This window comes from Ochotona princeps, chromosome 8 (assembly GCF_030435755.1).
Source record: "Ochotona princeps isolate mOchPri1 chromosome 8, mOchPri1.hap1, whole genome shotgun sequence".
Taxonomy (NCBI): Eukaryota; Metazoa; Chordata; class Mammalia; order Lagomorpha; family Ochotonidae; genus Ochotona; species Ochotona princeps.
This window is the reverse complement of record NC_080839.1, coordinates 48,165,820-48,192,190: the sequence shown is the minus strand read 5'-3', so window position 1 is coordinate 48,192,190 and position 26,371 is coordinate 48,165,820. Positions and strand designations below refer to the sequence as shown.

At 45.6% G+C, this 26,371-nt stretch overlaps 1 protein-coding gene across 1 annotated transcript in view; it reads left to right on the top strand.

The window, feature by feature from the left end:
• PRKCE (protein kinase C epsilon) overlaps positions 1-26,371 on the top strand; it is a 481,837-nt gene that overhangs the window by 281,259 nt on the left and 174,207 nt on the right. Inside the window, exons 3-5 of the mRNA XM_004582783.4 lie at positions 18,793-18,952; positions 21,220-21,254; positions 22,885-22,970. Of these exons, the coding sequence (XP_004582840.1) occupies positions 18,793-18,952; positions 21,220-21,254; positions 22,885-22,970 (281 nt within the window). The remainder of the gene's footprint in view (positions 1-18,792; positions 18,953-21,219; positions 21,255-22,884; positions 22,971-26,371) is intronic.

Below are 26,371 nucleotides of genomic sequence, written 5' to 3'. Positions count from 1 at the left end.
AATCCCCTGGTGAGCTTTAAAAAGTAACCCCTTTGCCTGGGCTCTGCCCCCAGAGGCTGTGACTCACCTGCCCAGGCCAGGCCCCTTGAATTCAGGCTTTGTTCAGCACTGTCCAGGTGAGTCGGATGTGCAGTTGGGGTGGAGAGCTAGCAGCATCATGCACTGGTCATTCTAATTATTTTTGGGTACCTGCTGAAGCTTGGTTCCAGTGGATGTGGGCAAAGTTCAGAGAGAGTGGCCATTGTGGGAGGTGAGTGGTTTCATGGAAGTGGTTTCCTGAGACTCCTGCATGGTACACCCCTGCTGTTGTTGCCTATTAGCATTTCTTACAAAAAGTTTTTAAAATTGTATTTCTACAGTATTTTCTAAAACTTTGCTAGTTCCTGCAAGGAAGCAAATCTTACTGTGAAAAATTATCTCATCCCCATGTAAAAAGAGGAAAGAAAGGACTCCAGGAGCTGCTTAGGGGCCAGGGAACCCAGATCCTCCTGTTTAGCGGTTCTCAGTTTTGATTCTGGAACAATCTCCCAGGGAACTTCTGAAGCTCCTCCTGTGACACTATGCTGGGGCCCTTTGTGTAGGAACAGATGATAGGGGCCTGACGCCTTTCAAAGTTCGTACTTCTGCATGGGGAGAGGTTCCCTCGGGCCTTTCACAGAGGGGTTGCAGGAAGCAGCTGACCCTGGACCAAGGCATTTCTTTTGTTTCTGGGGGTGGAGGAGGAACCCGTGTGACCCAGGAAAGGGGAAGCAGGTCCCCAGCCCCTTCCCCTGGTATAAATATCCTTAGGATAGGCTTTGTGTCCATCTACTCTTGGCTCGCAGCAGGTGTTCTAGGGATAGGGGGTGGAGTTGGACCTTTTGCCCGTCTCTGTGTTCCCATCACCCAGCCATCCCCTCTCAGTTCTAGAATGTTCCTGATGCCCTGAGAGGTAGCTCAGCCCCACAGCAGGAGGCAAGGAGCTGAGCTCAGAGATTGCAGGGGCTGTGGACTCCCTGTGTACCCATGGTCCTCTTTCAGAAACACGTGATGGGCAGCCTCTCTCCTTATAGGGCCTGGGGCTGCCTTAATAGGAGGGGCCATGCCTGGGAACCTCCACTTGGGCTTGTTCCCATTTCTTGGCACAGAATTCCCTGGAGGTTCTGGTCACCCAAGAGAGCAGTGTGTCTGAAAGTGCACTTAGTTCTGAACCCATTCACATCCCTTTGGAGCTCCCCTAGAAATGTGTTTCAGGCCCCAACCCAGACCTGCTGAATAGAACTTCTGGGTGAGGCCAGGTAACCTGCTCCCCCCCCAATAAAAAGTATCTATTTATTTATTTATTTGGAAAGCAGAACAACAGAGAGAGAGAATCTATCCCCTTGCTTAGTCCCTCAATGGTCCCAACAACCCAGGCCAAAGCCAGGGCCCAGGAACTCCATCTGGTTTCTCATGTGGATGACAGGGTTCTCAAGTCTTTGGGCCATCCTCCATTACATGCCAGGATCACTTAGCAGAGATCTGGAGCAGAAGTAGAGTAGCCAGGATTTGAACCGATGCTCCTGTATGGAATCTGGCATCCCTAGTGGCTGCTCTCCCTGCTGTGCCCCAAGGCTGATTCCCTGGGAGCGTGCTTTAGCAGGTCTCCAGGAGATTCCGTTGCACAGTTGGGTGTGAGCAGTGTTGGCCTGGCGATTTTTGTGTTTCTGACACTCACTGCTATAGTAGCTGAATGTCTGTTTCATCTACCTAGGGATAAGCTCAATTCAGGCCAGAACTGGAAAGGAGTGGCTAGGAGCTGATGTTGTGGCATAGCAAGTAAAGCTGCTGCCTGAGATGCTGACATCTCGTTTGGGCACTGGTTTGAGTCCCATCTGCTCTGCTATTCATTCAGCTCCATCCTGTTGTGCCTGGGAAGGCAGTAGAGAAAGGCCCAAGAGCTTGGGAGACCCAAGAGAAGCTCCTGGCTCTGGTCTGGTTCAGCTCTGGCAGTTGCTATTTTAAGAGTAGCAGATGGGCCCAGCATGCGTGGCCTAGCGGTTAAAGTCCTCGCCTTGAAAGCCCCGGGATCCCATACGGGCGCCGGTCCTAATCCCGGCAGCTCCACTTCCCATCCAGCTCCCTGCTTGTGGCCTGGGAAAGCAGTCGAGGATGGCCCAAAGCCTTGGGACCCTGCACCCATGTGGGAGACCCGGAGGAGGTTCCAGGTTCCCGGCTTTGGATCGGCGTGCACCAGTCCGTTGCGGCTCACTTGGGGATTGAATCATCGGACGGAAGATCTTCCTCCTCTGTCTCTCCTCCTCTGTGTATATCTGGCTGTAATAAAAAATGAATAAATCTTTAAAAAAAAGAGTAGCAGATGGGCTGTTTCTATCTCTGTAACTCTGCTTTCAAATAAATAATTAAAAAGATAAGTGGCCTTCTAAGACAGTATTGGTTTAAGCCTTTCCCATGATCTCCTCTCCTGCCAAAGGGGATCATGGGTACACAGGATCTTGTCTGGTGCTCGTGATGGTGGGCACAGGAGGAAACAGTCCAATTCAGTCACCACCATGTCTGTGGGATTGTCTGTGGGGTCTTTCCTCCATGTCTGTGAACCCTAATAATTTCTCATCACAAAAAGCTGACTGTTGAGGTGCCAGTTAGAAATTTTCAGGAGAAAGTTTCTTTGTGATCCAACAACTCTCAATATTACATTGGCGATTTATCCTTTACTGTAAAATCACTGAAACTTAGAGTGAAAGTGAATGTGAGACTCCAAATACAATGACTCCTCCATAGACTCAGTTCTCTAGGATTAGGGGGTGAATTAAACTGGCATATCGAAAACAAGCTGAAGTGTGCATGGAAACAGAAAATATCCATGGATGGTACACATTAACTCAAGTTGGCTGGCCATAGAACTCTGGAAGGGACATGAAATATATGGAATTTGTTTGATTAGTGTTAAAAAGAAGAGCGTGGGGACTCTGCTTTCAATGTGCCAAAACATTGAAAGGAACCTTATACTTGGAAACAACTGTATGTCAAGAAATGCATGTGCTTACTGGGCTATTGTGGCTTCTTTATGGATTGATAAATTGTTTAAACTAGGGGCGGCTTTTAATATGTGAAAAAAATGCTTTGGTATTGTATGCAAGGAAAAATACAGTGATTTTAAACTGTAAGTGCATGAATTAGTATGTGTTTGAAAGCACGCTGCTTCTGGAACCTATTGTTGATGCTTTGGCATTTCATTCAACTAATGGTGATTGGCACTAGATGGTGGGAGTGATGGGCGGTGAGGTGGGTTGCAGGGTGAGCTTTGGGGCTCCTTTTCCTGAAGTAACCAGCAGTCTGGGAGGGGACAGCCCAAACAGCATGCCAAGTGCTCACAAAGAGCATAATTGTTACCCAGATGAATGTTTAATTGGACAGAGTAGTTCAAAGACAGAGGGGATCCCTGTGGATCTGGTCTCCTAGGGGAAGTTTTCACAGATGAGATGATTTTAAAAGGTGAAGGAGATTTAGGTGAGCGGAGGGGAACAATGTGTGGAGGAGCTTGGAAGAGAGAAGTGAAAAGCAGGGCGTGGTGGGAGGAGGGAGATCACTGCTTTAAAGGGAGAAGCAGGAGTGGGCATGATGACGCCACTTGGGATGCCTGCATCCCCCAAGAGAGGGTCCGAGGTTGAGTCCTGGCTCTGCTTCCAGTGCCAACTTCTTTGCTAGTGTACAGCCTGGGAGGCAGCAAGCAAATGGTGCCTGTCACCTACGCAGGAGGCCCAAATTAAGCTCCAGGCTCCTGGTTTACAGCCTGACCCAACCCTGATTGCATTCCGCAATCAGGGTTGGGTCAGTATCTCTCTTTCTGCCTTTCACATAAAACAAATAATAGTGTAGTTCTCTGGCACTACTACAGTCTCCGTTGCCCAGCTGGGCTCTCAGGGGCAGGTATTTAAAACTTCTGGCAGATGCTCCTTTTCAACTATGCTAAGCTACATTCCTTTGTAGTTCCTGACAGGGCTGAGGATATAATAGGGCCTTAATTATTTTTCTACTTAAAAATTTTAATTTATTTACATGTGCCCTTTCTAGGGCACAATTTTGACAAATACATGCATTCATGTGACCAAGATCACTATCAAAATATAGAATAGTTCCCATCTGGCATTGGGGTACAGCAAGTTAAGCCATTGCTTGTGTCACTGACATACCATATGATTGTTAGTTTGAATCCCAGCTGCTCCACTCCCCAGAAGCTCCCTGCTAACTAATGCACCTGGGAAGATAGTGGCAGATGGCCCAAGTATTTGAACCGCTGCAGCCCACATGGAAGACCAGGGTGGAGTTCCTGGCTCTGGGCATGGCGTGGTTCAGCCCCAGCTGTTGTGACCACTGGGGGAGTGAATCAACAGATGAAGGAGCACTGTCTGTAATTACAAATAAATAAACCAATACATATATGTGTGTATATATATATATATGTGTGTGTGTGTGTGTACATGAATAGTTCTGTCATTTCCTTTCCCTAGTCAACCCTATTATGCAACCTGAGGTAATGACCCACCTCTGGGCAGTGCCAGTAACATTGTTTTTCCCTGAATGTCATCGGGATAGAATTGCATAGTGTATGTGTCTTCTGGAAGTGGCTCACCCTTTTTTCAGTTAGAATGGTGCACTGGAGAGTCATCTTTCTGTTGCCTGTATCCATAATTCATTTCTTGTTTTTGCTGAAGAAAATTCTCAGTGTAGGTGTGTCCTGATTTGTCTATTTAGCCGTACCCTTGCTGAGGTATACTTGGATTCTTCCCAGCTTTTGGTGATGAAAAATAAAGCTGCTATAAATACTTGCATATTGGTTTTTGTGTGAATGTGTCTCTGTTCCGTTTGAATAAGCAGGTAGGAATGAGGTTACTAGACTGCGTGTGCTAAATGGGTGTGTCTGGTTTTAAAAGAATCTGCCAACTGTTTCCCTAAGTGACAGTTATTCTGTCTCTTGACCAGTGAAGTATGCAAGCTCCATCCACCTGATAGCATAAATTTCTCCACATTTTCAGGTTTTGTTGTACTAACTATCCTGGTGGGCACATAGCGATAGTTCCATGTTGTTTAACCTGGCATTTCCATCAACTAACATTGAGTGTCTTCTCAGGCATTTACCTCCATATATCTTTTTTGGATGAGATTTCTTTAAAGTCTTTCCTTCTTAAAATAAGATTTATTTATTTTTATTGGAAAGGCAGATTTATAGAGTGAAGAGGGGATAGAAAAATCTTCCATTTGCTGATTCACTGCCAAAGTAGCTGCAAGAGCCAGAGCTGAGCCTGTATGAAGCCAGAAGCCAGGAACTTCTTCTGAGTCTCCTACATGGGTGCAGGGTCCCAAGACTTTGGACTGTCCTCGACTGCTTTTTCAAGCCACAAGCAGGAAGCTGAAAGGGAAGTAGAGCAGCCAGGATATGAACTGATACCTATATGGGATCCCGGGCATGCAAGATGAGGACTTTAGCCACTAGGCTACCACACTGGGCCCCCTTTTCTTATTTTTATTGGTTTGTTTTCTCTTTGAATTCTGAGAGTTGTTTCTATATTGTAGATTCTTATTTTACTCAGTGTGTGATTGGCACATATTTGTCTCATTTTGAGATTTGCCATTTTATTTTCCAGGAAATTTCTTACAAGCAGCCAAACTTAGTAATTTTGAAGAAGCTTAACTCACCAATTTTTCTTTGATGAGTTATGTTTTCCAAGTCAGAGCTAATAAATCTTTCTCTAACCCCAAGGTTACAGAAATTTTGTTGGTGTTCTCTAGACTTTTTTTCAGGTTTTACATATTACATGTACAATACATTTTGAGTGTTTTTGCACAAGTTGCAAAGTTTAGATCGATCTGTGCTTATGTTTTGCATATAGCCATCTAGTTTTTCCAGTACCAAGGACTGAAGAGGTTTTGCTTTCTCCATTGAATTGTCTTTGTGTCTTTGTTGAAAATCGGTTGGATTGACTGCTTGCACTGGTTTCTGGACTGTATTCTGTTGTGTTGACCCTCCCCCCTCCCCTGTGTCTGTTGTTCTGTAATGGGGTGATGGTCTGCTCTGGTTTTGATGTCACAAGGAGGTTTTAATGACTTTTGAGGTGATTCAGGCAAGGTAGGGAGTGGGATCTGCAGAGTTCTCAGAATGTCGTTCCAGACTAGCAGCATCAGTCTCATCTCAGAACACACGATAAACTAAACTCAGCCCCTCCCTGGACCCCTGACCCCTGATCCAGCCACTTGGGGGATGAGGTCTAGAAGCACGTGTTTAAACAAGCCCTCCAAGTAACTCTGATGTGTGCTGAACTTTGCACTGTTACTTTGCTCAGAATACAGTTCACTATGAAGAAACAGGTACTAGAATGTCAGTGGCCTCCAATGCTATTTTGGTTTTGATGAGGATAACGACTATGCCCACGTCTCTATTTTCCCTCCTTCTGGCCTTCAAAAATGGTTTCCTAGAATCCTTTGACCAAGACTTCCCCTTAAGGAGTTTTAAGGAGGGGCGATTTGTGAGATCTAGAAAGGTTTTCTGGTTGGTGTGAACTTATGACCGGGATGTGTGTCTAGTCTAATGGGTGTGCCCTTCAGGATGATAAGATGAGAATCAACCTGGAGTCCTTGTCCTAATAGCTTGTCCATTTTCAGGCAGTCCTCAGTCCAAAGTCATCTGGAGTTCTCTTAAATGGCAAGCAAGGGGGAGAATGCAACATGAGCTTTAGGAAAGCCCTAAACTTACCCAGTGCAAGAGGAAGGTCATTGCACATGGTAGACAGCAGGTGCAAAGATGAGCTGTCCTTTCAGTAGGGCATTTGGGCTTGGCTGCTAGCCAGGGAGGCAGGGGCAGGTCTAGAATGAAGGACATACGCCTTCTTGAACACTGCCATCTTTTATCCTCATGAAAGTGATTCGGAAGAACAGAAAGTGTCATGTTGTAACCTTATTTTAGTTACTGTGCCTTGTGTACACACACACACACACACACATGCGCATTTTAGCATCTCACTTAATTTCTTCAGTAATAGATTTGATCTGGCTATTTGCAAGCTGCAGTTTGGAGAAAGTAAATAGTGTTTGTTAAAAAAACAGACATTGACTTCATTTTCTGTAGCCCCAGAGTAGAGGAGGGGAGCTCTTTCATGGATGGATTGTTTCTGCAGGATGTGCGGTGGCTTGCACCAAATTTCAGAAATGCTTCAATCTGAAATATCCTTCCTGCTCAACTCAAACAGACATGAACTCTTCGTTCCTTGGGGCTGCTGCCCGTATGGTGATTCTGTTTGCTCCCGTGTCGCCTTACCTGCCCCCCATCTCTCACAATCTTATATGAAGTGATCCATGTCAGTACAAATGAGTGTAGGGCCTGTGTCCTTCCCGCATGTGCTTGTGCCATTCCCTGGAGAATGTATTGTGGAAAAAGAGGGGCTGTCTGTGTAACTTCTTTTCTGTTTTGGTGCCAGTAGTCTTGTTTTAAAAGGAAAACTCTACCACTTCTCATCAAACTCCGTATGCACTGAAAAGGTGTTGCCTTCTCCTCTTCCAATCCGCCCATCTTCATGTAATTTTTGCATCTGTAGCTTTAAAAAACATCTATAAACCACCTGTAAGAGAAATATGAATAACATGCTTGAATTTTCTCAAGTTTTTTTTTCTGATTTCTTTTTTCTTTTTTTCCGTTCTATTTTATTTTTAATTTTATGGTACAACTCCATGGCTTCTGGGATTTCCTTACCTCCTCCCCAAATTCCATTCCCCCCAACTGATTTTACTCATATTATTGCATTTTCCCCCTAATTTCTCCTGAGATAAGACAGGAATATTCATTTTTTTCTTCAAGAATGGTATGGAGGGGAATATATGAACTCTGTATATTCATGGCCTTCCAGAGGACTTGTGTTTCTTTGGGGCTTGGGGCCTCAGGCAAAGGTTAAAGTGAGCACAGAGGAGCTGGCGGCAGCAGGAGTCAGGCTGTTTTGGTGGATACCAGGCCTTTGCCAGCATCTCTGACTGCGTGTTCTCATGATCTGGGTCAGCCTAACTCACTTTTACACGGGGACTACTCTCCAGGTAATGGGGTATCTCAAATAAGCTTGCCTTTTGTAGGATTCATTCTTTCTCTCCCTCCTACATGGTGTATAGGCACCAAAGACCCAGAAGGCACCCAGTAAACCCTGGTTGAGTGAACAGTTACCTACTTAAAATATTTTTTTCGCTCTTTCTTTCCTCTTCTTAAACAAATAATAAGATTTTTAAAAGTTCCTATGTGTGTCTTGCTTGTTGGTCTATCACTCCCCCTTGAATTAAGTCCCTAACATTACATGATAAATTACATCGAATGTAAACAACTCAGGGTAATATCAGTCAGTGTCAGTGGGGTGGCTGTGGCTCACGATCTCTCCAAGAGACTTAGGACATTGGCCTGGGCATTGGTCATCTGAAGGTTTGACCGGAGGGCTGCAGGAGAGGATTCTCATGTGGTGGGTGCATGAGGCTCACAAGTCAGTGCGGGTCTTCCTATCAAGGGGCCTTTCCCAAGGGCTCCTCTAGGACGAGGAGCACGCCACTGCAGGCTTTCTCCACAGTTGCTGACTCAAAGAGACAGCAAAGCAGAAGCCACTATGCAGAAATCCATTCTATTTTTTCTGCAGGGTAACTTTGGTCTCACAAGCAGCAGGTGTCTCTCTATAGGAGGTGACCATGCCAGAGTGTGAATTGCAGCAGGCAGGGATTGCCAAGGCTCTGTGTGGAGGCTGGCTGCTTTGTCTCCTATTTAACTCTGTTATTTCTTCCAGATACTGTGATGCTTCTTCTTGCCTCTTTCTCCCAGGAGATCTCTCTTCTCATTTCTTAGGCACTTCACCATCTATTGGAGGTAACCAGATTTGCTAGCGTTTCAGGAAAGTGGTAGCCTGCTTTGTGCAGGACTGGTTCCTGCTTAAAGTCTAACTTACCAAAAGGCATTGATGGCCGTACAGGTGTGAGCAGGTTCCAGATTTCCAGATCACGTGCCGACTTCTGTAAGTCAAAGACCCAACTCTTGGGCTGCCTGGAAGTCCATAGGCATACCATAGGAGTTGTATTTTAGCTGGAGAAAAGTTGGGTAATGTCAGGCCATTTCTTCTTCTCCCCCTAGAACATGGCTGAGATTCAAAACAGGGCCTGTGGCAGCAGTATTTTCCTTCTGGACAAAGATAAGTTATTCATTTGGGTAATTTGATCTCTGCATTAGCACCAAGAACTAAGCTGACTGGAGCTCCTTTAGGCCTCTGAGGTCTTAGAATATTTCCTTGGGTTCATTAAACTGCAAAGCTGGGGGAGTTTCTTCTCTTTTTCTCTTGGCAGTTTTTCATCTCCTTTGCACAGGGGTTTGTGGAGATGCAGCTGACATTTGGCTGTAGTCTCTGTCGGTTGCAGTGCTTTTAGAATAGGATGTTCCTCCTCACACCGCAGCTGCTCTTGCCTAATGTTCTCAGATCACCATGGGAGACAGCTCAAGGGGAGACAGGAGTCATTGAGACCCTAAGCCTGAATAACCAGGGATCTGGCATATGCCCTGGATCTTCAGGTCCGTTGGCAAAGGAGAGGTGCCAGCAATAAAGGAAGCATGGTAGACATGTGTGTTTGCGAGTCAGACCCTCTGCACCCTGCAGGAGCACTAGTTAGGTGATGTGGTGCTTTCAACTATTAAAAGTGTCATTGCTTTTGACCTTCTGGTTCCTCTCTGTGAAGAGCTTTGGTCACAGTCACAGTGGGACATAGAATGCCTAAGAAAAGGTTTGGTTTAAGCAGACTTTGAGGCCAGAGGAGAAGGTGTAAGTTCCATCAGAGGACGACCAGTGTAGCTGCATGTGTGGAAAGCTTGGGCTTGCTTAGTGTGTGCAGCTCCCCAGTGATAAGACAGAGTTAATAGGAAGGAGCGTGGAAGGCGGGTGAGGTCACTCCTTGATCGCTAGGAACCAAGGACCTGGGAGAGCTTTTGTTATATCGAATATGTCTGCTTACTGGGAAGGTTCATTTGACCCATTATTAACTTGATTTTGCTGACTTAATCACCCTTAACGTCTTTTATTTTCCCATCTCTCTTATTTCCTTTCATTGCTATTTGAAGATTTGATGGATTCTTATTAAAGTGTTTATGTATATATTGAGAGTCAGACAGACAGACACACACACACGCACTCCACACTCCCGAGAGAGAGGGTGAGAGTGGAGGAGAGGAAGAAAACTGATCCGCTGCTCCACTCCCCAGATGTTTACAGAACTCCAGTGTAAAGCTGAGAGTCTGGAATTCAGTCCAGGTGTGCCATGTGAGTACCAGGAACCATGGTCTGCTGGGGTCTATAGTAGCAGGAACCTGGGCTGCAGAGTCAGCACCAGGAATCAAGTCCAGATCCTCCAGTGTGGATGCGAGCCTCTCAGCCATGAGGCTAACACCTGTTCCCATTTTCTTCTAGGAGTTGGACTCTGCCTTGCCAGAGCTCTGCTTGCTTTTCTGGCAATCTCATAAAAATATTCACCTGGTCAACTTCATGACCACTTCCCAGAATTCCAGGTCTCTTTGGAAGAGGCCATGTTTGTTTCTTTTCTTTCTTTTTAATTTGAACTTTGAAGATGAGTGAGGGCTCAAAACTGCCATAGCAAAAGAAGAGTTTGAAGGAAAAAAGTTTATTGTAGTTTGGGAACCCACATAGGTGCTTAATGTTGAGATGCTCTCTGGAGCTCCAGGTGAGGAAGACGGGCTTTGGGATCATGGCTGGCTCGCTCTGCTTTGGCCTTAGACTCTGCCTGCTGCTCACAGGCTGATGGAGAACAGCTGATGTAAACTACAAGTGGAAGGTGTGGCTTTTTCAGTTAATAAGCCCATAACCTGTTGAAAGGTGTGTTTTCATATTGGAAGGAGGGGGTGGATGTTAGACAGCCTTTGGCGCTGATGCTGTCACCTCCGCACATTCGCACAACCCCCACCACCCCCTGCCTGGAGCACACAGACACCTTGCTGCTGTTCACAGGTGTGTGTTAAGGCAGCATCTTAGAACCGAAAGCCAGGGACAGAGCCTCACTCCACAGGCCAGGAGCTCCCCAGAGCTCAGGTGCCCGGCATTCTGCAATAGCTCCATTTCCTGTGGTTCATGAGGACTTTCTCTTGGCACCAGCGGGGCTTCTGCCCCCTCCCTCTCTTGGCTGGTGCCCCACTTGGCGGAGTTCCCGGGCTGGGAGCCCTCTAAGCTTTTAGCAGTCTGCCCAGAGGGATTTTGCTTTGTGGTTTCCTCCTGGAAGGAGTGACATTTCCTGGGTACCAGGGCCTGCGGGCAAGTTCCATTGCAACTCCAGTATGTAAAGGAACGAATGAAGGAAGACAGGAGGTAAGATATTCTGTATTCAGGGTGGTGTGCTTGGCATCAGAGCATGGGGCAGTGGTGTCAGGGGTTGCTTCTCATTCTCCCTATTGTCCAGCAGCTGCCCTACTTGGCTTCAGTTTACACTACCCTATTTGCCCGTCCAACCCCATCAATGTCCAATGTTTTCATGCCCTTTTCCTGTCAAGCACAAGCTGGCTACAGTTTTGTTTTCATTGCTCTGTCCCCAGTGCAGGACAGCAGATCCAGAAAGGAAAGAGAACTCAGTTTGTATTTGAGATGCTGGTCCAAATACATGGGCAGGGCTCTTTTGGCTGGGTTGCACAAGAATCAAGCAGGTGATGCAGATCTCTTAGATGCTTCTGATGCACATGGTGGGACTCTGCAAGAGATATGGATAGCTCAGCTTCATCTCCCTGAAGGAATTAATCACCATTTCCTTTTCCTGTTTTCAACAGAGATTTTCTTTAATGTATTGTGTGAGAACAACATGGAAAATGCAATCTCTGGCATCTCATAAATATTTACTTAATGTTTAAAACACTGCCGTGCAGCATTCATTTCACTTGAAAATATTTTCTGTGAGAAAAATAGAGTAAGAATTTTTGTAAAAGTACTCCTGCTTTGCTGGGTAGTACATAGCTTTATTTTCCTTCCACTGACCTTACATTTTTTTTTGCTACCAAGAAGTTCATAACATCAAACAAAAAGAATTATTGAAAGGGAACGTTAGGTCAACTCCCCGAAGGTTGACTGGAGAAGGGTCCGTCTTAGCAGGACCACCTCCTGCTCCTTTCCACTGCTATCAAAAACAGCACTGGTTGGTCCATGGTTTATTTGTGTCACCACTAATTCCAGAATGTTTGAGAGCAATACTTGAGTGTGTGGGCTCGTTTCATTGCTTTGTGGCCAAGAGAAGTTTAGTCTGTGGCAGAACAATCTCCAGCACCCAGCATCTGCTAGTTGAGCAGTTTATCACATACCCTTGCAGCAGGTCCACTCTGCAGTCTGGCTTCTGTGTACTTGAGTGTATTTAACCTGTTCTTTTTTGCATTTTATGGAAATGGACATATGCTGAATTATTTTTTCTCTTTAGTTTCTTGGTGGACTTAGCATATCTACTTCATTCAGCCATTGTGTTAACTTCCATTAGGTGGATCCAGTCAATCCCCTTTGGCTTGCTTCTCTAAGTCTCTGATGGAGAGTAAGGGCAGGTGTGTAGTCAGGTGAGCCATCTGGAACCAGCAGGAGTCTTCTATTCACACTGCTTGGTTCAAGGGGACCCAGCCTCTTCTGCTGTCCTTAGGGAGCTATTACTATTGGCTGCAAGCTTCCTGCAGAGTAGCTGTTTTGCCATGTGGAGCCTTGGTTTCTATGAGAATAACACTGCTAGTGGTATTATTAGAGGATACATGCAGGGTGCCTACCTATCCCATTTACCATTGTCCTCAATCTGTGCAGGGCATTGGTTCCAGCACTGCCCCCCACCACACATCTCAGATACCAAAATTTGTGGATGCTCAAATATGTACATACAGCAATGTGGTATTTGCAGACATACAGCTATCCCTCCATACATCTTAAATTATGCTAGATGACTTATACCTCATGGAGTATAAATAGTTGTTGCACCCTATTGTTTAGGGAAACATAGTGAGAAAGACAGTCTATAGGTGTCTAGTACAGATGTAATTTTTGAAGGCATTTTCAACCCATTCTTGGATGACTGCAAATGCAGAACTTAGAGTTATAGCGGGTTGACACTGGTATCTTCCAGAAGTTCAGGGTAAATGTGAATTAGAACGAAAGTATGCATGGGTTTCAGATTTGTTGCATCACTGTACTCTCTTCATTCCACTTTCCACCAACTTTTTGACATACTGTTGTATATGGCACACTGCCTTTTGTATTCATGATAGTACCTACTGAACAGAAGTTGCTTGCAGTTGTGGTTAGCACATATCAGGGGCCTGGCAAACATCGACCATTATTTCTAATGTTCAGTGTCGGACAGCTAAACAGACAAAGAAGCTAGGATGATTGCATTGCTTTATGCAGTGAAATTGGTTCGTAGGCTAGAATTAGTTCTCTGGGCTCCAAGATCAGAGACCCTCAACGTTTGTTCAAGAGTTGCCATGTTTCTCACTGCCTTTGTTTTAGAGCTTGAATGTTCCTGGCCCAGCTCAGTCTTCTTGACAGTTTTCCAAACCTGGAGATGGAATCTGCTTTCTCAGGTTCCTTGATGGGTGGGATGAACAGAGTCAAAAGCAAGCTGGCTGTCAGGTAGTGGGTGTGTGAGTGACATCTAGAGGCAGTAGAAAGAACCCCAGCAAGGTGCAGGCAACAGAGGGGCTTCAGAACAGGTTGTGCAATCTGGGATGTGAAGCCTTTCACTGTCCCTCTGGAGGTAAGGGTCTGTGTTGGGTGAAGGGAGGTAAACAGGTAAATGGAAGCTTCTGGAAATTAGTATCAGATAACTGAGGCTGCAACTTTGGTGGATGCATGGAGAGTTAGTGGTCAGGAAGGACAGTGTGCCTAAGCCGGCTGCACATGCCTACCACTGGCGAGTCTAGTGCAGGCAGGCTCGATTGTTGAGTTTAATAGTTACTGCTACAGTTATAACAGAAGATGCTAGCCTACAGCAGTTCATAGGTCTAGGACTATCAGAAATTCCCACCTAGATGCGATTCAACCAAAGGCGTCCTGAGAATGGTGAAGTACAGGTTGCCCGTGACCTTGTGTGTGGGTTGGTCATCAGTTCTGATGGTCCATCTGTCAGCTCACCTTTTGTGTAGGAGATGTGGCTGGTAGAGACATTGGCAGTTGAGCAGCAAAGCCTTCAATGGCAAGACTGGCCAGAAGAGTGGCATAGGGCCGAGGGCCAGGGACTGCCTCTACCTGAATCTCTGTATGTTCTTCTAATCTACACTGACAAGTCTCAATCCCAAAGGGTAGGGAGGTGGTGAGAGTAGATAAACTATTCCTACACCTGCCTGCAGCCTGTCACGAATTCTGCACACTGGGACTGTGACATATTCATTGATGTGAGCATTTGACATAGTGGTTAAAAGATGCTCCTTGGGAGACCTGTGTCCCATAGCTGAGTGCCTGGGTTGCAGTCAGGGCTCTGAGTCTAAGCCCACTTCCTGCTAGAGCATACCCTGAAAGGCAGCAAGTCATGATAATGCAAGTACTTAAGTCCCTGTCACAAACATGGGAGACCCAGATTGGGTTTCTGGCATTTGCCTTCAGTCCGCTACTGCCACAGATGTTGTAGGCGGCTTGAGAATGAATCCAATGACTAGGGGAGATCCCCGTTCTCTACCTTTCATATAAATAAATAAATAAAATCTTAAATATGGGTTCATTGATATGAGTTCCTAAGAGTGTGAGATTTATTAGGTTCATGGACCCAGCTAGGAATCATGCCTGTAGCGTTGTTGATGCTGAAGGTTCCTGTAGACCTTGGAGCAGTTTTGGAGGGTCTCCCTGCTTGTACCTGTGTGAATTCTGGCCATGGTCTCCCCTGTAATGATCAACATTTCCACAGAGAATTTCCAAAAAGTGGTCTGGCTCTTTGTTGGTCTTTCCCTGACTTACCCTTCCCTCCTGCTGTGTGGCAGGTGCAGCCATGAAATAAGGGATCTGCCAGAGCCAGATGGTCCTCTGGGAGGGCAGCCAATGTTGGTTTTGCCTCCACGGCTGTGGCCAATGAAACCCTGCCAGCCAAGCATGGCTGACTACACCAGTGACAGCAGTGAGCAGCCTTCAGAGTGCTTCAAATATGTGATGGATGGGGGCTGTGCAGTGGGCCAGCCTTCAGTCAGGTCAGAGCTGAAGTTTGTCCATCTCACCTGATCTCTATGGCAACCTCCAGGACCCTCTCCTCTTCCTGCCAGGTATCCTCCGACTCCTGCAGTGTGTGAGAGCTGCCCATTCCCTAATGTAGTTTCCACATAGTGAAAAACCTGAAGTCACTAAAGAGCATTGGAGAACATTTTTTTTTCAAATATCAATATGTATCATCCTATCATTCTATTGTAGCATAATTTTTTTTGTTACTTTCCACCTGCAGGTAACTTACATAGAGATGTATGTATGCTGTTGTGCATTTTGTTGTTCATGGTGTTAGAGCACATTTCCGTAGGTTTCTCTGGCCTTTCCTTATCAGTTTAAATTTTGTAAATTGATATATTTGTATTTATTTCAGGGAGAGAAAGAGAGAGAGAGAGAGAGAGAGAGAGAGAGATCCTCCATCCACTGATTTACTTTCCAAATGTTTACAGGACCTCAGAATAGGCCAGGCAGAATCCTGAAGCCCAGAAGCCCATCTGTGTCTCCCATGTGGGTGGCAGGAACTCAGCTAACCTGAGCCATCACTTATTACTTTGCAGGAAGCTGAAATCAAAGCAGAGCCAGGACTCTAACCAGGCACTCTGATATGGGATGCAGGCACCCTGAGTGATATCTTAACACCTACTCCTTCTTATCACTTTTAAATTACTATACATGTAATGTAAGTGGTGACTGGATGACCCCATTCTCCTAATGTTTTTTCTACTTGTTATTTCTGCTAGTTGGTTGATATGCATATGCATTAAGGAATATTTATAAGTGCCTAGCTGTGAGTTTGTTTGATCATTAACCTTGGGTTAATTCCTAAGGAATTGGAAGATTAGAGTGTTAATCTCTTTGCTATGCTTGCTTTTTTTTTCTTAGCTATGTCTTCTACTACTGATTTCTGAAAATCATAGATAAATTGACATAACCTCCAACAGTGAGTGAATAGATCAGTTTCATAGCAATGCCAATAGCAGATCATACTTTTTTTTTTCTTTAGCTAACACTGTCTCTTGGGTATCAAAGCAAAAATAGTGATTTTTAGAAAAGATTTATTTATTTTTATTAGAAAGTTAGATATACAGAGGGGTGGAGAGGCAGAAAGGAAGATCTTCCATCCATTGATTCACTCCCCAAATGGCCGAGGCTGAGCCAATATGAAGCCAGGAGCCAGGAGCTTCTTCTGGGTTTCCCTCACAGATTCAGGGTCCCAGGGCTTTGGGCCGTCTTTAGCTTCTTTCCCAGGCCACAAGCAGAGAGCTAGATGGGAAGCATGGCTGCTGGGATTAGAGTCTGTGCCCATATGGGATCCTGGTACATTCAAGGAGAGGACTTTAGCTGCTAGGCTACCACACCCGGCTATTGCATTTTTGGCATTCTTTTTATATTTTGGATATCAACTATCATATATATGACTTACAAACTTTTTTCTTACGTTCTATAGGTTGCCCTTTCATTTTTCTCCTTTTCTGTGTGCAGCATTTTAGTTGAATGTTGTCCCTCTTGTCTTTTCTGGCCTGTCCTTTTGTTACATATCCAAAAATCATTGCCAAGACCAATGTCAATAAGTTTCTCCCTTTTCCCCTAGGAGGTTTATGATTTCAGATCTTACATTTTGAGTTGGGATGTAAGATAAGGACCTGATTCTATCATTTGGCATGGAAGTATACAGTTTTACCAACACTATATGCTGAAGAAACTGTCATCTCCTTATTGTGTACTTTTGGCATTAGTTTGCTTTTCGTGGTAAGGGAGGACACATATTGTTCAGATGTCCACATTTGTCCAAGTGATTTGCAAATGCAATGTAATTCCTGTCAAAAGTCCACAGGTGTTTTCTGTGGGAGCATAAAAAATCATCCTTGCATTCAATTGCCATCCTTCCCTCCCCGACCCCCCCAGTTTAAAAAAAAACTTGAAAAGCCAAATCAACTTGGAGAATAAACCTGGAGAGATCAAACTTCCTAATGCCAAAATATAATGCAAAGCTTCAGTCACCAAACCATGTGATACTGGCATAAAAGCAGACAGATGGGCAGCGAAACAGAAGATGGAACCTAGTGTTACAGCTGAATGCGTGTGTGAAGTGGGGGCTAACCCTGGACACCAGTGGGAATGCCGAGGGATCCATTTCTGGTAGTAGACTCCAGGCAGGGAGGCCCTGGGGAAAGGGTGGCTGCAGAATCATGGGGATGCTCTTGACATCATATAGACCACTTTCTTCTCTGCCTGGGAAGCTCCAGCCCGATCCTTGACCAGTCCAGAGTCTGTGAACTGTAGATGTTTTCACCTACCATGGGTTCCAACCCCACGTCTGTCACCAGCTCCACAGCTTTGCAGAGATCTCGTCTGAAATGAAGAGTTGTCTTGGGGTCAGGGTCTGCTGCTGCTGTTTCTGCGTGTTTTTGACCTAAAACCTAGCTCAAAAGCCAATACCTATGTGTAGCAGGGAAGGAGAAATGGAAACTTTGGGGCAGACCAGTCCAGACCCTGACTTCCAGGAGCCAGCCTTGGCATCCTTGCCCACCTATACCAAGGGAGCAGACCCACCTCCACTCCCCCTCAATTTCAATAGCTTTGACCCAGGTGTCAATCAAACTACTGAAAGGGCACTAAATCTAAATGGTCATGGGTTGGACTGCCTGGCCACCACCTGGTTCTGTCCAATCAGCGTCTACATAGTCTAGAGCGTTTGGTGTAGCTGCCGGCTGTTTTTGTAAGGAGCCAAGAAATGCAGGAATCAGAGGGGACTCCATCCACAATCTCAGCAGTGTTCCATTTGTGAAAATTCAATTGCTCTTATCACCATTTTCTCCTAAAATGGAATTTTCCAGGATGCAAATGACTAGCTAATTTTTTTATAACAGCTTTTCTGAGATATGATTCATGTATCATACAAGTCACTTATTTTACTCATTTAAAGTATATGCTTCAATAGTTTTTAGTGTAATCACGTAGTTGTATAACCATCATTACAATCAGTTTTAGAGACTAGCTAATTTACAAATCAAATTACATTATAAATGCATTATGGGGTGACGTACTGCTTAAATGTGTTCTGGCCTGAATTCTGTTGTGAAAAAGCCAAGAGAGGTACATGTTACAAAAATAATTCTCCTCCCACCCCTGCCTAACCTGCCTTGCCCAGGACTTGGGTCTCTGAATTGGACTTCTATGGACCACATTTGTGGCTAGAAGGAGTTCCTGATGACATTTGATTTTTAGTCCCCATTTTTTTTTCTGTTCATGAAAATACAATATTCTAAATATAGATGAAGTAAAAATCACTTATACTTGCAGACCTGCATGATGACCAACATATTTCTATAGTGGTGTGGGGAGGAGGGAGAAGCCTTCTGGCAGATAAATTTGCTCTGGGATGGAATTGCAGGTGGGATGTGGTGGGAAAATGTGTATCCAGGTCTCCACACCTCCAATAGGCTCGCTTACAGCAGCTGAGCATGAGACCCCTAAGTCCCTCTGGTGGCAAAGGTGCCTTCCACCCAGCCCCACTTCTACCCCTGGGGCAGTGGGTGGCTGGAGATCATAGCTGAAATGCACTAACCCAGACTCCATTTCCTTTTCTGCTCTAATCTTTTCCCAGCACCCAAAGACAATGAAGAGCGTGTGTTCCGAGAGCGCATGCGGCCAAGGAAGCGGCAGGGAGCTGTCCGTCGCAGGGTTCACCAGGTCAATGGTCACAAGTTCATGGCCACATACCTTCGGCAGCCCACCTACTGCTCCCACTGCAGGGATTTCATCTGGTAAGTCTCTCTGTCCTGGAAACCTCTAGTTAACCACTTTTCTGAAATAAGGGAGGACTAGAAACTTAATTTAAAGAATGGTAACAGATACAATCTTGATCCTAAAACTTGATGCCTGATGGGACTGTTTTCTTCCAGACAAGCCATTGCATTTTCATTTGAAACAAAGAAGAGATATCTGTGAAAGCATGCTTTCATTATCAGGCTTTGGAGGGAAGGCCCTTTTGTGTAATTCTGGAATCTTTTTAGAACTCTGGTTTGGAAGCTTGAGAGCTGGACCTCAATGAGAAAAGAGTCTCACCTTCTCTGAGTGTTGCCACCTTGCAGAGTGGGCACCACATCTTTACCCATCTGATATTGGCAGCATTTCCATGAAGTAAACAGCTTGCAGTAGAGTTCCTGAAATGCTCAACTTCCAATGGAATTAGTTTCAAATAAAAGCAAATTCCATGGTTTATAGTGAAAGGTAAAAATCACTGATGTGCACCCCTTATTCTTTAGCTGGCTGTAGAAGATATCTCTGGAGGGCTGCTACCTGGGTCCATGGTGCATGGGAAGGTGAATGGAAACAGTTAACCATGGTTCCCAGTGCTTAGTACCCAGGGTCAGACTCTGTTGAAGGAGTTAAGACTTTACAACCAAGAATGATACTGTATTTAAAAGGAGTCCATACCTTTCCTCGAGACAAGATACATTGTTTAGAAAGGAAGTACAGTTATGTCTAGGATTTGTTTAAAGCTCATGCTGGAAGGAGGGGGAGAAAGGGCTACAGTTAGTAATTAAGAAGTTTGCTGATGGTTGTATGAGGGTGCATGGTGGTTATCCCTTTACTTTACATGGATTTATATTGTTCCCAGTGAAACTAAAACACTCTTGATTGCCAATATCTGTAGCACAAAGCATTTTTAAAGAAACTGGTCCAACAAGGATGCTGCTAGGATGCTGAGACTTTAGTGCTTGCGAGAGCAGTGCCAGCCGGAATGGGCAGGGAAGGCTTCCTGGGGGAAGTAGCATTTTTAATTTCTTGACGAATGGGATTTTGATGTGGAGGAATGGGTAACAGAACTTTTGGGCTAGAGGCGTGGATACAGGACACTGATGTTGGCACTGGAAAACTTAATAAATGTCCTTCACAGGTCAGTATCTTTATTATGCACTGGAAATGTCAAGTGGAATTTTCAGCATCCTATGTGCTATGCAGTATTAATGTCATTCTCCTGGGAGTACCAAGGCTTAGAAATGACCAAAAGCCTGTATGATGTCCTCTCTAACTAGGGAGTGTGAAAGGCATGTGTCCACCCTGGGCTGGCCCGACTTTGATGCTTTTCCTAACATCCCACTAGTCTTGCTGGCAAGTTAATCTCTTTGGATGCAGTGGGGAGGAGGAAGTGATGCTGAGTTTCAGTGTGAACCCAGCTGGGGAATGTGTGAATTGGGCTCTGAGGGACCCCTGGCTTCCCCTGGTGTCCAGGAGTCCCTGTCCTCTTTTGTTGTGACACCAGTGACATAGCTTGGCATGGACATCTGAGGACACAGTTCTGAGTAGAGCAGCCATACAGTAGCAGAAGCTAATGCTCCATTCCCAGCCATAGTTGCTTCTCCTTCCCACGTCTGACCCAGTCATCTCATGCCCATTATCTAAGTTTGGATCACATATTTTCACTAATCCAATGAAGATTTGCTAGGTTTTCTAGGATGTGGTCCTGGATGACTTTTTGATCCTGCCACTGGGTTACAGCCCATTTGTTGGCACACTGTGGCTGGGATAAGGCTATTGTGCTTTGATCTGTGTCCATGCTGATTTTCAAGCTTGCCCTAGGGTCCCTCCCATAGTCATTAACCTCTAATACTGACCTTCACCTAAACTGTATATTGAGCCCCCAGTGCTGGCCACAGACTGGCCCCCAAACCTTGGTGGTCTTGGGAGTGCTCAGAGAAACACCTACCAGCTACAGCCCTCCTCCATAGTCAGAGAACCCATGGAGCATGGAACTGGTGCTAGAAGATGAGAAATACCATTGTTATCCGTGAGGATGGATATGATCAAGGCCAGCAGAGCCATTTGGTAGCTATCAAGATCACTGCTGAAATGACTATTGTTACGGACAAGCCCCAATATCAAGCAGACCTGTGACCGTGCTGAGCAGTGCAGTCCCTGGGCCTTGATGCAATGTGTGTGCTGCATAGTGTGGTGGGTGGGTTTGTGTGCTAGCTACTTTGACTTTGTAGAATTTCACTTTCTTAAAAGGTTGTGTTCTTCCTTTCAGGGGTGTCATAGGAAAGCAGGGGTACCAATGTCAAGGTAAGAGGAATGTTGTGAACAAAAGTTTAGAAGGCCCAAGGTGAGGTCCAGATCATTGATGCTCAGAGGAGGCTGTGCTCGGTCTGATGACAGTTGAAAGGCTCTGTCCATTTGTAGGCTTATGCTTCCTCTCCCACAAGTGCTGCTTTCTTTGTACCCCTGCCCCAGCCATCACTCCACATACTCATATTACAGTGCCTTGTAGGTACCAACTCCATTTCAGTGGTCACAGACGCCTTCAGCCCCCTTCTCCTGCCCCTAGTTTTTTCATGACACTTGGAGCGGATAGCTCTTGCATCTTTGATAGTGACGCAGAACACGTCAATGAGGAGCTCTTCAGAAGCCCTGCTTCAATGTGGTAGACCAGGGCTACCTGTTCTTCACTTCCCTTACTCTCCTACTCCTTCACCTGCTTGGTTAGTGAATAGCACTGAAGGACCCTTGACAGTTTTCTCTCTTTTTTATCTCTCCTGGGATTATTAGCTCTTAAAACTTTAAAACTCACTTGAAGGTCTTGAAGATGATTTTTCCCTCCAATTAACGGCCTCTAAGTCCAAGGTTAAGTTGTACACAAATCAGAGGGTGGGAATGCACTGCATTGATGTTGAGGTTTCTCTGTGATTAGAGCAGGGAGGCTGCCTACCTCCTCACAGAACAGTGTGACATGGGGCTCATGGAGAACCTGGGGAGACACTGTTGGGGGATGCTGTGCCTGTGTGCACAGTTATCTCCACTGCCACCTGTTGCCCACGTTGCCCCATGATACTACAGATGGCTGTATGCCACTTCCTTGGGCATACACAGGTACTTCCAAAAGCTCATGGCAGAATACAATAAAACATTAGTTTTAGTGTTTGACATTTGGCATGAAAGTTAAGTCATTACTTGGAACTCATGCATCTCCCAACAGTGCATTTCACAGGGTTCCTAATATTCCTCTGGAGGCAGCAGGTGATGGCTTAGGACTGGTCCTTGCCACCCAAGTGGGAGACCCAGATCAGTTCCAAGTTTCTGGCTTCAGTCTTGTGGGCGTTTGGGGAATGAACAGAAGATGGGAGATCTCTCTCTCTCTCTCTCATTCACTTTCAGATAATACAAATTAAAATGTAAGTTTATTGTAATATAAAAAAAATTGAAATCCTATGCATAGTCTCATAATACATATTGTCCACAAACTTTTTGAAGGACTCTTATATTAAATTCAATGGGAATTCTCAAGTGTAGTATGAAAGATTTTTTTTTAAGTCCAAGAACTTTTGTGCCACCTGCTACAGCTCCTCCTTTCATACCAGCTACCCTGGCATTATGCTGCTGAGTGCAATAGGAGACAATGGCAATGCTCTGTAGGAGGGCTGACAAGGAAGTTGTTCCTGACCTTGACATATCAAAGCAAGTAGATTGATCAGTAAGCAACACTAGAGAGCCCTCCTAGCACCTTTGAGTAGAAGGACTTCACTCTTCTGCAGAGTGTTCTGGAGGCAAAGCCTTTTGAAATAACAGCCAGGAGGGCTTCAGGGAGTGACAGAGAGGCCTAGCTCCCATATCTCCAACTGAGACCTGATTCCATGTTGGATTGAAAACTTTTCTTCCCTCACCTGTCCCTCAGCCTTGCTGTTATCTCTGTTTGCAGTGTGCACCTGCGTTGTCCACAAACGATGCCACGAGCTCATCATTACAAAATGTGCTGGGCTAAAGAAACAGGAAACTCCAGATGAGGTAAATACTTCTTCTTTCTCTGTGGGTCCTGGGAGGACCTGATCTCTCTGAGGTCCTGTTGCTTTTGACATTGGGTTGGTTGTAAATGAAGGGTATGCACCTTGAATGAAGCACAATTTCCAGGAATGAGCATGGCCCCCAGTGAGATCTACTCCTGTGATGTGATGTCTAACATTCACAGAGCTAGATGGCCCTGGGACAAAAGCCTAGAAGGAAAGTGTGAATTCTTTTATTTCATTACCTCATCTGATCACATCAGTGTCAGTGACTCCAGGTAATAAACAGAAAAATACAAAACATGCAAACAGGAAAGGTGGGATGGTGGAATGATGTGAATAAACTCAAGGACTGCTTTGGAGTTGGAAATCACCAATCAGTTTCATGACGCTCTCTAAATGCATGGTCTTTGTGAGGTAGATGTCAATATTGTCATTCTATAATACAGAGATCAGAAGCATGGAGAGGTCAAATGACTGTGCCCCAATCATGCAGCCAGTATGTGGGTATCCTCATGTTTCTGTTTCAGATTCTGAGCCTGTAACTACTGCACTACATTGTCCTTGGTCTTAGAGGCCAGTATCAGATGGGCTTTTAGAGAAGTGGTCAGGGGTAAGGAAGCAAGAAACTACAACAGCAAGGCCAGGTTTCTTCCAACTGAGTGATCAAAAGAATGCTAGCATCCCTGAAAAGTAAAACTATCTTTTCAAGGCAGGTGACAGGTGTTGAAGAGGTGTTACCTGTGTTCAGAATGGTTGATTTAAAAGGCATAGTTTTAATGCAAGGAGAATGAACTCAATGTAATCCTGCCCAGTTGGAATGGAGGGTTGGAGAACAGTCTTCTGGGTGGATTTACACTCAGGCTTCCGAAGTGAATGATTCTTAGAGACCTTTTATCTACTTAAAAATACTTCAGCCAAATACTATGGTATCTGAGGCATCTCCCATGTGTTCTCATACTTTTGTTCTTGTACTGTCTCTAGGATGCAGGAAGAGGCAGGCTTAGGTTGAGCCTCCCATGCCTCCCATGTCCCTGAAGGATAGACTGAGCCCAGAGCAGCACGGTTTTCTGTAGATATTCTCTTCTTGTGTGGACAATTTCAAGCTTGTGCCTGGATTTCCTGACTCCAGGTCTAAGCTCCCAGCCCAGTATCATTATTTCCACAAGTAAGGAGAAAATGATAACTGGCCTATGATCTTTCCTGCATTGCTCCCTCCCACCCCACATTCCTTTCCTCCCTTCCTGATCTTGGGTGTTACATGTGCATTGGCACTTCATGTAGGACAGACCTTGTGCCCATGGAAACTGAAGAGAATAGTGACACAGATGCTACATTGCTGCCTGTGGGCCTGGCTCTACAGGTTTTGTGAAAGCTTTTGGTCCTTCCTCAGAGGGAGCAGTTCTGGAAAAGACCCTGCCATGCAGACTGGAGGGCTGAGCTATGCCTGCACAGCCCCCAGCTCTAATCTGTTACCTCTTTTGACTGTCCTGCCCTACTGAGCAATGGAAATCTGCAAGGAGGAGTGTTCCCAAACATGGCATGTGTGCCAAGGAACAAACCAGCGGAGACTTATGAGGGGTGGTGGGGTTGAGGTTTTCTAGTTTGGTGGAGATGAGTGCTCAGCCTGATGGTCACAGCCAGTGAGTGGAAACCACCCTTTGAGTTCATGACTTTGTGGGACCACCTGCAAGTGTGAAGCAGGTGCACACATGCACACATCTACGTACATGCATGCTGCAAGCACACATAGCTTCAAACACCACTACCCTTGTACTACTGGGTACTCTGCCTGTGAGCTCCTTGAATCTTCTGTACTATAAGTTCTTGGCCAGTGTGATTGCTCTGTTAGGGGTGTGTGTGTGTGTGTGTGTGTGTGTGTGTTGGCACTTAGGACTCACACTCTTCCCTCCCTGAACTTCTGGAGGAGAGGAGCAAGCAAGGAAGGCTCCATGTCTCTTTCTGTCACCTTCCTCCCTCTCTTTCTACTTGAGTCTTACTGTTTTGTCCTCTGCCCTTTTCTTGCTCCCCATGTTCTCTCTGAGTTGCACTCATTTCCTTGTTTCTGTCTATAGTAGGAGTATCTACCTACTGTACGTGTGTGCTCTCCATGTTTGCTTCTCACTCTGATGCTGTGGCATGTTCTCGTGTGTGTTCCTTCCTCTTTCCCTGCTGTTCTTTGATGCTTCAGAATCCTTAGGTATCCTAAGTCAGGGTCATGCAGTGCTCTCCACACCCACATGGAATATCATAGCCATATTGGAGCAGATCCCCACCTTTTCAGCAAAGTTTGTTATTCATATCCTTCTGGGACTGTTCTAGGGAGATCCCAACTGGGTCCTCAGTACTGGTGTAACATGGCCTCTTGATTTGTACAAATACAGGGGGTGCAGTGATCTCCTATGTCCTTAGGCATGCAAAAGGCACCTATAGGGTTAAGATATCTATCTGCAAACGGGCACACCTAAGTTATGAATCTCAGTAGGGGTGGAGGCGATACTTTTCACTACATCTGAGAGACTTGTCTCCAGCACTCTAATTGATAGCTGATGTGTTTCAGGCAGGGATCAGTCAAATCATGTGGAAGGCCTAGACATTCCTTGGAGGGGAGTGGAGAATTTATGAAACCACGTAGATGCAAGTGCAGGAGTGTGGGCCTGCCTTTGTGTCTGTGTCTGAATCCTTGTCAGCTGCTCAGTCTCCTTGCTTTGGCTTCCCACCAGAGTCTTTCACTGACTAACCAGCCAGTGAGCTGTGAGCTCTGTTCCTCTATTCCCAGAGGAGCAAGAGCAACTTCTTCCCCAGTTCCTGTGAACAGCTGTCTGCAGGGGTGGCCCTTTTGGAGAGGGACCTGGGTCATACACCTGCCCCAGTGGAAACCTAGGTGGGAAATAATCCTGATGCCTGATTGCCAAGTGAAATCCTTCTTGATCCCCACCTCTTCCTTGTTAGTTCGGTGGCCCCAGGCCCCTGTGACTGAAGAGTACAGGACTGATGTCCTCATTTGTCAGATGAGAAACCAGGGTACACAGGAGGAAAACAGCCTGGGACCTCGCAGGAGATTTGTGGCAGCCTCAGGCCCACACACATGGGTTCCTGGTCGCACTTCCATTCTGTCTTGTCCCTTTCTCCTCCTTACTTTAACTTACTCAGCAAGAGGCACCACATTGCCTTAAAAGCTGATTTCTGAACACAGAGTCACAGGGCTACAAACCTGGCTTTGACTTTTGTCTATGTACAAGCATGTTTTCTTCATCTCCCATGCCTTCATTGTCATACCTGTGAACTTGGGCTCACAATGGTCCCACAGGGTGGTGGTGGTGAGGTCTTGTTGCAACACGTGGTTGGCATTAGGCCCCTGGCATCCTCAGCAGCCATGCCCCTGCATCAGCCAGCTGCATCCTA